This window comes from Phaenicophaeus curvirostris, chromosome 9, assembly GCF_032191515.1.
Source record: "Phaenicophaeus curvirostris isolate KB17595 chromosome 9, BPBGC_Pcur_1.0, whole genome shotgun sequence".
NCBI lineage: Eukaryota > Metazoa > Chordata > Aves > Cuculiformes > Cuculidae > Phaenicophaeus > Phaenicophaeus curvirostris.
In genome coordinates this window covers 3013568-3026895 of record NC_091400.1, presented here as the reverse complement: position 1 = coordinate 3026895, position 13328 = coordinate 3013568, and the positions used below count along the sequence as shown (strand labels likewise).

Sequence of the window (13328 nt, the reverse complement as noted above, 5' to 3'; positions counted from 1 at the left end):
TGACTTGGTTATGCAAGTTTATAATCTTTAGATCAGATTTGGAGAAGTGCTTACAGAAGTCCACAGGTGAGTAGCAAGTCACTCGCAGTCTGGCAGTACTGGAGGCATCTCTTTTTGTACTGGTACAGTTTAGTAAGTTGAACGTGCTGCAGAAAGCCTAGCAGTAGAGGTTTCAACAAGGTAGATTTGATGAAAAAAGTAAAAATGCGACAGTAGTGTCAGCTTTGCTCTGTCATTTTGGGAATGGACCCAGGAGGGAGAGGAGTTCCTAAAGAAGTGAGAAAAGGAGTTGCACAGTGTTAACAGGAGAGGTATTGGGGACAGCTGAGATGGAAGGAGAGCTGCAATATGTCAACACTAAACAGGACAATTAAGAGAGAGCCCCTCAAGCCCACTGCCTGGATACTGTCTAGCTGCAGGCTACCTCTGTGTGTGTTTTGGATTTTTGCTTCTATTTAACCAAAGGTTTGAGGCTCGTGTGACTGGGGGCGGGATCACTGTGAGGCTGAAGTCTTTCCTGAGCCATGTGGTGCCTAGAGTGAAGGCAGGATGTCTCAGCTAGCTCAACGCTGCCCTGCTTGCCCTATGCAATAGCTGTTGCTCCCATAGCTGCTCCTGTGCCAGAGATGTGTCTGGTTGCTCTTAGTAGCCACAGAAATCTTTCCGTGCATGACGTGCTGTGCGATTTGGATTCTTGCTGTAGCTTTAAAGTTTAGTGGAGCACATTGGTGAGGTAGAAGTTCTTACCCTGGGTTATATCCTGTGCAGTTTCCTGCGAATGCCCGCGTAGTACTCAGCAGTACTGGGTGCCTCAGATGGCTGCTATGATTCTGGCTCATAAATAATCCTTAAGATAAAAAACAGGCATGTAATGAGCAACCTTTATTGTTGAAGTGCTATGCACAGAGTTACTGTGTTTGCACACCTCATTAAGCAAGAGCGATTTAACCTCTAAGTGGGGCAGACATAAGCGCAAGTAATATTCCCTTTTCTGGTCCAAGGTAGGAAAATCCAGCTTGGTTTCAGACAGTTTTTTGCTAACTTTCTGGGATTTGCTTGTATTTGTATTAAAACTTGACAAATGCATAGATGCAATTGTTTTATCTTCATATTTTTCCTCTACTTGTCAGCTGGCTGTAACTATTGTGTGGTGTTTTCTTCCCTGGATTGATTCAGTGCATGTGGAAAAAATAGTGCGTATTCAGTATAGGTATAAATACAACTCCGGTTCCAAATTGGCGTCGTGGGTATCTGATGTGGATTTGCACCCATTTTATTTGCTTTCTGGCAACTGTAGTCAAATGCACACATATAAAATTAGTACTGTACTTTACACATTCTAAAGAAACTGTGATGATACAGTGGATATAATCAGGGTATTTGTGACTTCAGATTAATGTCTTTTAAAGTCTTCCTGCCAACAACACGTTCTGAGTACTTTAAGTATGAAGCATGTTAAATTAGTTGTCAGTCTGAAAAAATTCAAGTGAAAATAATGATTAGGCAATATGTAGCACAATTTTGCAATGCAAATGAAGTCTATTATTAGGTGGCTTGATATGTTTGGAAATATGACTTGTGATTGTGATAGTTTCCTGATGTAATCCTGCCCATCAGTGAGGAAAGAGCCCTGGCTGTTGAAGAATTTTTGAATGCCAGTACAGGCAATGTGAGTTAGGACTCCTAGCCCTAGCCAGTTAGTTGAGCATTGTGACTACACTAATCTTGACTTTAATCGACAAACAAGATCTAAGATTTAATGGGTTTAGTTTTTTTGGTTTTGCTTTTTGAGTCTCTAGTTTCGCAGGATTACTTTTCAAGAAGAGATCTCTAGAGATGCTGCAATTTGAGTATTATTGGAGAGCCAATCCTTTTTCTGTCTGGCACGCCTCGTTCAAATAGGCCTATAGCTTCAAGTATTTTTTGGAAGGTGTCAGGAGAGGTACAACATTATTATCTATGCCTCATTTTCTTGAAAAGTAGGTCATCAATATTGACAGGATGGTAGTGGTAGGTAGGTACACAGTTCTGTCATGTGGAATTAAATCCTGCATCCTCTTGAGTTTTATAGCCATGACAAAGAGATATTGAACAGAAGAAGTTAGAGGCTTCAAAAATTACTCTGTTGCAGAAGAAAAGAATATTATTTATTGCGTAAATTAATTGGTTACTGTCAAGTAAGTCATGAGTAGAAGATTTATTTGAAGATCTTAAGAAAATGTATTGTAGTTACCAAAATACAAGACAATTTAAACTGCCAAGTTTTTATTAGATGTAACTGCTAATTTTTTATTAGATTTAACTGCTAAGTTTTATTAGATTTAAAGTCTATTTAGTGCCTTGCTCAACTGATGGCCTTTATGGTTAGCTGCAAAAATGGATTACATTCCTTTGATATCTTGTTAATTTGTCTACATCACACTTGATTCCTGTGTCACATACTTACATTGAATATTGTGCTGAGTAAGGGCTGCAGATCATATGCTATAAAAGTTATTTGAGATAACTGCATTCCATTAAACTGACACTGAGGTGGGCGGGGGTTTATTTGAAAGATATTTCACTTGAGGCATTCCAGGAGGGCAAGTCTGATGAATATGTAGGGCTGAGCGTGCTACTGGTCAGATTAAAAAGGACAAAAGATAAATCATACAGAAATTGGACATGTATATCGAAGAAACTGATGAAAGGTTCTTTATAGTATGAGACAGAATTCCTCAGATTGAAAGGACTGTTGCTGTGATGTGTTGCTGTAGACTCAATTATGCTGAAGAGCCAAGTCAGTCTTACGAGAAATGGTCTTTAGAGATGTGTCAGGATGCTCTCTGTTTGCCAAAATTGGGTTTGATTTTACTTACTTTTTTTGAAGAAAGATTTTTGTGCTTTTAAATTGAAACAATTTGTAGAAGTCAATACACAAGATACTCATCTTGTATCATGCTGTATCATGTAATGATTGTGTTGCAGGAACTGAATCTTGGAATCATAGAGTTGGTTTGTTGGGAGGGATCTGTAAAGCTCATCTAGTACAGCCCCTGCTGTGACATCAGTGATTTTCAATTTCTCCAAATAGCTGGTCTGCTTCTGAGTTGTTGTTGCTTTCATGGCTTGGGGCGGAAGTCTTGACTCCTTTCTTTTATGTCCTCATTGTAGGGCCTTCTATTTTCTTCAGTAGCTTCTCTTGCTATTTTTTCTTTAGTGTGCGTGGGTTTTTTGCAACAACAGCTTTTAGCTGCTGTTTTTCAATTTGTGGAGTATTTGTTTTCTTGGGTTTTTTTTGTCTAAAATGAGCAACTCACTGAAATTCTTGACCAGAGCTCTAGAACTAATAAAATATTACTGATGTGAAGGCAGATTTCTTAATTTCTCTGCCTGCAGATGCTTCGGACCTTATTTAGTGAGCAACGGGAGCCTTATGCACATGTAAGGAAGAGTTGAAGACAAGACAAATCTTTGGTTTTGGGGTCTCACTGCTGTTCTTTCTCCTCTTTGGATCTCCTGTGTCAGGTACAGCTGCGCGTGCTGCAGTTTTGTGAACCGACATAAGGTGAGAGGTAGGAGAATCACCTGCCTGGAGCCTGAGATTTAAAACACAGGTACCTCCAGTCCTCTCACTTAGCATGCAATGAGGAGAATCGTGCAACGTTCAGTCATTGAATATGTACCTCAGGAATCTTCAAGGGAACATTCCTGTTCCTTGCTGAGCCCCGGTGCCGCTGCAGAGGGATTAAATACAGTGAGTTTTCCAGGCCATAGTTTCGAGTTGTGTTTCCTGCCAGCAGAAGTGCTCACTTTAGGCATGCAACAGTGCATCATTGTGGGTGCTCCTGGAAATGCTTTTTGTCTAACTGAGATCAGCGTGTCGTTTTTGCAGTGTCGGTTCACCTGCCACTGCCAGCAGAACACGAGCAGAAAGCAATTCCTTTTAAGTTGCCCTTGCAGCCGTGCCCCTGTGCGGTGAGGCTGCAGCAAATACTGTTCCCAGCTGCCTTTGGATCTGAGCTTAATCTTACTTGGTCATAGTTAAACTTACAAAAAAAATTTCTTTTAGTTCAAATTAATATTGTTCTCCTCCCCTGTCTTCCACCCTTTCTGCCATCACAGGCTGAAAAATCATCCAACTAAACTTTCTTCTTTTCCTGGTGTCGCAGCTCATGTTGAAAGTAAACATGTTTTCAGCAATTAACAGCAATGACTAGGAGATGTTGCTGAGTAACAAGATGAATACATATGCCCCTGTTTTGTAAATGGCCAGTGCTCTGACCAGCTCCATTTACAGATCATATCTAAATTGTGGGGGGGGGTTGTGGTTTTAGCTTTAAATGTTGATATATGACATGCGTATCATGTTGTATTAGGTCACGCTGTCTTCTGTTGGAATCAAATTGCTTTGCTGTTTAATTAAAATGTCCCTGGGTCAGAGCGGCTGCCTCCCTGCTTTGCATTACTTAGGGAACGATCTTTGCAAATCACAATAACTGAAATAATCCAGTGTATCTTAAATGACAATTAAATACTGTATATGGGGTTAATAATCAATTGAAGCACTTTTATTACTTGCTTCAAATTAAACAGGGTTATGTAGATGTGCTGTCAAGGAATAAGAGTCAAAAAATTACATTTACAAAACTAGGCTTGACAATCTGGTATCTCCCCAGGTATTCTTTACAGGCAACAGTTAAGCAGTCAGTGTTTGGGGTTTGTGGATGACCATTTTAACTATCAAAAAGATTCCTGGGAGAGAGAGCGAGATGGGGAAGAGAATTCCCACTGAACACGCTATTTTCCTTGTTGCTTCAGAAACAGGAGACTTCAATTTGCATATCATGGACAGAACTGCTGAAAAAAAGATTTCATCATCTTGCCTGGAACTGGAAAGCCTGATGGAGTTGCCGCTGTCACCTCAGTTTCTCTTGGGGGAAGATCTCCCTTTTGAGAGATCTTCTACCTCTTTTGAGTTTTCTCTAATTTTGCTCAAGAAGTAGTATCACTGGACTGCAGAAGGAGAGCTAATTGAACTTAGGCAGGAGTAACTCATTTGAAGCAATATTGAATCAGTAAGGACCAAAGGTATTGGAATTCTATGCCAGTGGAGAAATACAAATAAATACCGATAAAAACTTCCCTGAGTTTTACATGGGTGAGGGCAGTCTATGGTGCAAGAGGATGCTGAAGCCTCCATTTACCATATTCTTCCTCCTTTTTTTCTTAATCCCATCCCAGGTGCTGCGTGAGAGCTACAGGCAGAGACTAACCATATTTTATTTCTTTACAGCCTTTCAAAATTTCTTTCAAAGGGATAATATTTTTTCCAGACAACAACATTGTAAACACTGGCATAGGAACTCAAATAAGGAATGGTAGTCAGAGTATCTAATTGCAGAATAGCCCTTGCACTTGTGCTTAGTTTTTACCAGGCAGAGCCTTTACTGGGTACAACTATACTTCCAGTTGTTTTGAATATATTTTCCTCTCAAATTTACCTTATATGTCAGATTTGGGGATTTGCTTTCACTCAATTAATTCCCTCAATAGAGAGTTCAGTTATCAGCTTTATCCGTGTGTGGTTTGAACTTCATGATGCAGACTGAAATGGGTCTTAAATAATTTGCAAGGCCTGTAAAAGAGCTTTATTTGCCTTATTACAACAGCTTTCAGTCCACTGCTATTTTTGCTGATGTTATGCTCTTTAGCAGCAACAGCAAGATAGTGCCATTAGATAATGAAGCAATATTGAATTTTCAATGCTGACTTGTTTTCCTTGGATCAGGATCAAGACAATTAAGAGGCTTAGGTGCCAGGTGGAGATTAGAGGAAGAAAATGAAATCCAAAACAGGAAGCAGAGAGAGACAGGCTCCAATTGAACCTTCAGGATGTTTCTCTCCAGGAGAAGAGTATTGACAGTGACTGACCTGTTGCTTTCAGTTACGCAAAACTGCCAAGGAAGCATGCAGCTTTCTGCATGCTTTGCTAAAGAAAAGCACAAGAAAAATGGTGCTGAAGAGTCTAATAGGCTGGGGGTGAAAAAGGCAAGCAAGCAGTCTGAACACGTGCCTCCCGCTGTTTCGCCGGGCAGTTCTCCACATGCCTGTAACTCAGCTGCCTGGAAATAGGCTCTTGCTGAGCCACCGCAGGACACCAGCACATCCCTTGCCAGAGATTGGTGCAGATACAGAGGGAAGCAACTCCCAGCTTGCCAGGTGGGTTAATGTTGTGCTGTTTCTACAGTAACGAAGAGCCTTGCTGTGGCTCAGGAGATATTTGCACAGCGCTAAACTGATGTGTGCGCTTGGCTGAAGGAAAGGGGGCAATTCTCTTTCACCTGCCCGGCACTGGAGGGAGAGATACCCCTCTGCCCCTAGGCGTCCACATCCCGAGACCACCCGATTAGATTAGCTGTAATAAGAAACAAAACAAAGTTAGAAGCGATGCTGCTGGCAGCTGACAAGAGCTCGCCTGGCAGGAGGGATTATGGTCTGCGTACTCTCTCCTTAAGCACAGTGAAAAGCAACGCATGTAGCCGCAGAGGAGAGCTGCTTTCTTGTCAGGACAGCAACCCTTCCTCTCTGATCATTTGGTTTGGTGAGGAGGCATGGCTGGCAGTCAAAATATTGTGGTGAGAGATGTGTGGCAACTATCCTATAAGTCCGTGCTATGGCTTATAGCAGCTAAGTTATGGGTAACATATATATATTTTGATACAGTAGCAATTAAAATAGAAATACTATTTTTCATGCCTCAATTCTTGCCAATGATGACCTAATACTAGATGCATTCTTTCCCTGTCTGTACTTCTGTCTTGGTTGCAGCTCATATTTCATTTTTTTTTTTCCTTTGGTTTGAGATTCACTATAGTTTCTTTAACAGCTGCATGTACTTTGAAATGTGCCATTTTTCAGAGCTTACTCATTTTTCAGTTTAAGGTGGCTCATGTTGAATTGGAATAAAATATACAAATGCTGTGTGCCTAGGGTGGCAAATGAAAATGTGCTTTGAAAGCCCGTGAGACGAGTTCAACTGATGGAAACTCATCTGCTTGTATCTGACCCTGACTGGTTTTTTGTGACAATTCAGGGATACTGTTCTGGGGTAAGTCCCCAAGGATTGTCAAGGCTAAGATGGTACAACTGTTGTATCAAAGTCCATTTAGCAAATGACTGTGCGGTTCCCAAAAGATTACATAGAGAAAGGAAAAAACACATTCCTGAACAGGACAGTTCTGAGTATTTTGAGCCAAGGAGTAGACAATACGATTTTTCTGCTTTCCTTCTGTTCAGACCAATCTCTAGGGCTTTTTAGTGTTTCCAGCCCTACTTGCTGAAGCTGTCAGCTCTGAAGTGTAAGAGGTCAGCACATACTCACTTGGCACGGGTCCGTGGGCTTGTCATGTTGTTCTATCCTATTTTTAAGAAGGCCTATAAATTGCAGTTGGAGCAATACTGTTCTTAGTTGAGCTAGCCACTTTTCTCTGAGCTCTCCACCCAAAACAAACTGTGCTTTTCAAAACAGTCCTGAACAGTGCCTTGGAGTCCTATATCCCCTGCTACAACATCAATTTCTCGTGTTTTTTCATCTTGCAGTGCCTTCTCCACCCAATTCAGCTCCCACAGAGTCTGTCTGGCTCTTTTTACCCCATGCTGTCCCCAGGCCCCGGTGCTTGGGTGGGCAAGAGATGGTGTCCTACACCGTGGATCTTCCAGTCGGGTGTTGTTAACTGCCTGGCCAGGGCACATGTGCAGATTTTCCTATGAGCCAGCTGCAAAAAGCAACACCTTTAGCTGTGAAGTCCTGTGAGATGCTACCCTGTGGCCTTTTCTTCCACTGGGCTGGTGTTTATTTTGATATACGGGAAGAAAAGATTTTTAAAGGCAGCTGAAATGACCTAGAGGTTGATCATGTGAACTTGTAATGTCCAGAGTTCTGGATACCACACAGTCAATTCAGGTCTTCCTGTACCAACAGCATAATTTAGCAACTCCAGCAAAGCATTTGCTGCGGATGAGAGATGTGTGATGTTTTCATGTGCTGGTTAATTTGTATTTATGGTGTTCTCTGACCTTCTGACACACTGGAAAGGTTTTTTCTTCTCTGTAATTATCCACTTGGAAAAAAAAGCCAAACCAAAAACCAGAAAAAGACTTAAACACTCTAAGTACATCAAGACATCAACACAATTAAAATCAAGGCGTCACAAAATATGTTTTAGGTAACATTAGATACCAATGTGACTGAAAAATAGCATTTATATGTGGCAAAGCTTTAAATGCAAAATGTAGTATCTTTTTTTTTTTTAAATCCCGCATATCCTTGAAAAATTGCTTTTGAAGTTGTCACTGGATAATGAGGATCATACCACAGAGGATCTGGCTAGGAGTTGCAATTGAATTGAATTTCTTTGCTTCAGGTCAAGCTTTCTGCATTTATTTATGAAGCCCACAGTTCCACTCTGAGCCTGAGCATCCAGTGCTCAAAGCCTGCAGTTTGCAAGCTCCTCTTCAGCTGGAAGCAGCAGGGCTGCTTTCCCCCACTGTTTACTTCTAATCCAGAGCCACCACAGCCTCTCCAGCTGGATCTGGGCCACAGCGAGGAGAGCAGCAGGCAAGGCTAACCACGTCGCATCCCCACGGCGGCCTCCCCGCAGGACACGCGCTCCGGCTGCTCAGCTCTCGCCCACCAAGAGGGGTTTTATTGCCTTTTTGGCTGGATGCTTGAAGGCTCCTGAAGCCGAGACGCAGATCACTAGGTTAGCAGAACAGACTGCTTGCAGTTTGCAAAATTTTCCTTCAAATGAACCGTGAAGCCTCGGTTAATTATTCTTCTTGCTGCTACTGTTTTTCACCGCTGCTGACAGTGGGTTTACCTCTGCCCTCTCCCACGGAGATCCTGTTGTTCTAAACACTTCTGTAAAAAACCTCATTTTCTTAGGAGGAAAAGTAAACTCTTCTGTTTTCCTTTCATGTTTATTCTTTCTCTATCTTTTTGAGCAAGCCTCCAAAGCAGCCCTTTTAGTAGCTGGAGGTCGTGCCTAGCCGAGGGAGTATAAAAGCAGCCCTAGAGGCTCTCTGAGCCCCTCACACCACCCACGACAAGGTGCTGCCTCTCCTTACAAACCTTCCCCTGGGAGGCTGGGTGTGGGGAGGCCAAAGGGTTTGGTTTTAATTCAGCCCTTGAAGTCAGGGTGGCTGCTCCAAGTACCCCAACATCCTCTTCATGAAGTCCTGCAGGGGCTGACTTTGATCCAGAAGCTGTGAAGGAAGGGTTTGAATGGCACCTACATAGTATGAGCAGTTCTATGTTTAATTTGTGCCGCCTTCTGCTCTTCATACACCAGCAATGCGAGGAGAAATCGCTCCTCCGGGCTCTGTTACTTCGTACAAAAGCAAAATCCTGTCCAGGACTCGGGTCTCCTTGTCTTCAGTGGGGTTTGCAGGACCACCTGCAAGCCTCGTGTGCCCTCTAGCTGTTGTAAGCTTTGAGGGAACCGGGAATATCTTCATTTTTTATAAGCCTTGCCGTATTTCACTTTTGAACCCAACAACTGGGTCTTGAAAACAAATTCTTCCATAATTGCAGTTAGAGGAGCAGTATGGACCGAGCGGCTGATTGCAGTCCCTGCTGCCTTGTTTGCCCTGGGATGATCCAATAGAAAAAAATAGTGCTTGCTTACTCAGGCTGGGAATTTGTTGCTTTAAAAGGTATTTGCCTAGAGTTCATGTGTTCAGCTGAAGCAGGGGAGAGCCAGCAGGATGATTCCCGTGACTCCCAGGAAGATGGAGGGTGGAAATGTGCCATGGGGCGGGGAGCACAGAGCGAGAAAATGGATTATTTTTTAAATATTTGCCTTTGCACAGGCTTTTTGTGAGAAGTTTCTCTGCTGCCAGCCCACAGACACGGTTAGCTGGGACACTGGTGGCCCTGAGCGCCTCATACTTCTACACGGTGAAGGTGTGGGAGCTGCTTCTGCTCCAGCTGCCTTGCAAACACAGGGATAAAGCGTGTGAGGGTGGGATGGGTGGAAAAACACTGTTTATGGTGGCCTGGGGGCAGTGGTGGGGCAGAGGTTTCGAATGCAGCAAGGGGAGAGGATGTTGCATATCAAAATGCTGCCTGTGTCCTCTCCGGTACGAGTGCTGGACAAGATGATGCTGTGATGGAGAACGGCAGGCACACTGTGGGGTATGGAAGGACCAGCTTGTTTTCTTCTCTTATTTATTTATCAGTCACTTTTCTGTGGAGCAGTGTTGTGGGGGCTGTGCCATCAGCCTCGGCGCTGCCTGTGGGTTCAACAGCTTCGAACAGGCCGAGTTGTGAAGTGCTGGAGGGGTGAGGGCAGGGCCAGAGCCCCTCAAGCGGCTGCAGCTGTGGTGGTGGGTCCAGGTGGGGCCCATCAGTGGTGATGGGGCTGAGGACTGCTGGGCGGGCACCAGCAGGTAGCAGGGCGTGAGGTGGGGAGAAATGGGGGCCTCTCCTGCTGTTTTCATAGAATCACAGAATAACCAGGTTGGAAGAGACCCACTGGATCGAGTCCAGCCGTTCCTATCAAACACTAAACCATGCCCCTCAGCACCTCGTCCACCCGTGCCTTAAACCCCTCCAGGGAAGGTGACTCAACCCCCTCCCTGGGCAGCCTGTTCCAGTGCCCAATGACCCTTTCTGTGAAAAATTTTTTCCTAATGTCCAGCCTAAACCTCCCCTGGTGGAGCTTGAGGCCATTCCCTCTCATCCTGTCCCCTGTCACTTGGGAGAAGAGGCCAGCACCTTCCTCTCCACAACCTCCTTTCAGGTAGTTGTAGAGAGCAATGAGGTCTCCCTCAGCCTCCTCTTCTCCAGGCTAAACACCCCCAGCTCTCTCAGCCGCTCCTTGTTGGGGGAGCCTGGGCTACTGAGTAAGGTGGCAGCTCCCCCCACTTCAGCCCGTGGGCAGAGCAGGTGAGGGAGCCATAGGTGGTGGTGGGGTTGAGGAGAGGGCTGAAATCCGCATGCCACTAGCCAAAATGGGCTTGGGAAAAGCCAGACGTGCTTCATGAATGCTCTGTGCACTCCGGAGAGAGCAATCACATGCCTGCTGCCATACCCTGGCTGCACCTGGGTGGTGGGCGTTGGCATGAACCAATATAAAGGTGAGGCCAGCACCTGTGTGAGGTCTCTTCTTATGGCAGGTGGGCAGGAAGGCCTCACATTGTAGGGCAAGAAGTCCTCTAAACCGCAGCATTTCCAGACCTCGTCACGGGATCTTGTGGAGAGGTAAGTGAGGTAAAAATCTGCTCTCTTTTTTTAAGTGGTTTTCACTCTACTAAGGAGAAGGGAATCATTTCTGCCATCTGTGCTGAACCAGCAATCCAAAGCATTGACAGAGTAACCCTTGCTTTTCTAGTATTTCACCAAAGCCTGTGACTCTGCACCTGTATTTTTTCTTTTTTGCCTTTTGTGTTTTATTTTTGATTTGTATGTACATATCAAATTTGTTTGTAGACTCTTCCCCAATTACATTTCACTGCAACATTACTTGATTCATTATGGCTTATTTCTTGGGCGATTCTTTGTATCTGCAGGAATTATAAGAGATGATATAGAGAGGAGGGTGCTGGCCTCTTCTCCCAAGTGACGGGGATAGGACAAGAGGGAATGGCCTCAAGCTTCGCCAGGGGACATTTAGGCTGGACATTAGGAAAAAATTCTTCACAGAAAGGGTTATTGGGCACTGGCAGAGGCTGCCCAGGGAGGTGGTTGAGTCACCTTCCCTGGAGGTGTTTAAGGCACGGGTGGACGAGGTGCTAAGGGACATGGTTTAGTGTTTGATAGGAATGGTTGGACTCAATGATCCGGTGGGTCTCTTCCAACCTGGTTATTCTATGATGTTGGGCTTAACAGCATCTGTATCTTTGATTTTTTTCAAAGGCTGGAACAGATCCTTGCTGGCAGATATACCAAAATGATTGTGCAGGTCTTCTCTAAATGTGTATCTGTAACACGCGTACACTGCAGGCCATCTCAAAATATTTTGCTTACTGCTGCTAGCAGGCAGAATAGATGGTAGGTAGTATGACTATCTGCTAACTTGCATTGAAAAACCCGCTCAAAAGTAAATATCAAGCACATGATCAGCTTAAGAAGCCGTGCCAGTGTGTGTGTTAGGTACCATGGAAACATCTGATAATAACACATCCGTCGCCTGTGCAATGCGACTCTGGAGGCAAGGGTTGGCTACAGGGAAACCATTTCTACTAGTAGTTAATTTCTACCTTCAACAAAATCTGAAGTGAAACTCACTGCTTCAGTGGATGTCTGGCATTTATGATACGATAAGTTAATTACAGAGGAACAGCCCAATGGCTGCAGTTAGCTTTGGCTGGATTGCATGGATTTGTGAAGGGAACATAGATGATGGTGTCTTCTGAGCAGCAAAACTGAAATACACTCTCCTGCAGCCTAGCATGGGAGCAGGAGCCTCCCTTTCAATTTGCGTAAGTGAACTTATATCTGAATTCTTGAGCCCTTTGCAGCCTTTCTTCTTTGAGAAGCCTGTGCTTCTTCCCCCAACCCAACTACTGCATCTGAAGAGGGAAAGAGGAGGTATTTAACATAATATAATATATAAAATATATGACATATAATATACCATCACTGTTGTAGAGGGATTTTTTTAACACCTTGCAGCTTGTATATGAAAATGCTGTGAAGTACATTTGGTACATGCTGATATTGGTTCTTCTTAGGTAATTATTAACACTTTAGCATTAACATCCCATTCCAAGCTTGCTTATGTACTGAAGTAGCAAAATGGGGTCTGGGTGCCTCAGTGTGTGTTTGCATGCGTTTGCCACGGCAGCGTGGCTGGATGCAGCCTCCCGCAGCTCCAGGTTGTGGCTTTACTGAAGATGTGTGTGTTAGGAGCTGAAAAACAGCTTTTCCATAGCAGTTCAGCCACAAATCTGTAGGAAAGTCTTTCCTTTCTCCTTCTGAAAACACAGTCTCTTCTGAAATGTTTATTACTACTAATTTTGGAATGTGCTGGGATGATGCAACAAAACATTAAAATCCCCCTCTAAAGAGAAATGCAGAGCTGGTATATCTGGGTGTTCCCAGCTTGGACTTCTGCTCTTGTTGTGTAGCATAAAATGTGTGACTTGGTGGAAATGGGTTCTCTCCTTTGTGACTGTGAGTTTAGCCTGCCTTATGGAGAAATGAGGACAGAACGCAGCACAGTGGGTGATGTCACATGCTTATAAGGCAAAGCAGGGTAGTGGATGAAGAAGGAAAAAGAATAAGGGACCAAAAACCAGCTCCCAAGTGCAAGTTGTTCGTGATTTCTTATGTATGTTTTTGC

The 13328-nt window shown here is 43.9% G+C and overlaps 1 protein-coding gene and 1 long non-coding RNA gene across 3 annotated transcripts in view; both read left to right on the top strand.

The window, feature by feature from the left end:
* The first annotated feature begins 5275 nt into the window (after positions 1 to 5275).
* Positions 5276 to 8958, top strand: LOC138724376 (uncharacterized). The gene is made up of 2 exons (XR_011338012.1): positions 5276 to 6201; positions 8406 to 8958. It is a non-coding gene; the product is annotated as an uncharacterized lncRNA (long non-coding RNA).
* A 3462-nt stretch (positions 8959 to 12420) lies between these two features.
* The window catches only part of FAM13C (family with sequence similarity 13 member C), a 113085-nt gene continuing 112177 nt past the window's right edge, over positions 12421 to 13328 (top strand). For both annotated transcript variants that reach the window (XM_069864363.1, XM_069864362.1), the window contains exon 1: positions 12421 to 12465. In XM_069864363.1, the coding sequence (XP_069720464.1) occupies positions 12436 to 12465 (30 nt within the window). In that variant the 5' untranslated portion in view covers positions 12421 to 12435. The remainder of the gene's footprint in view (positions 12466 to 13328) is intronic.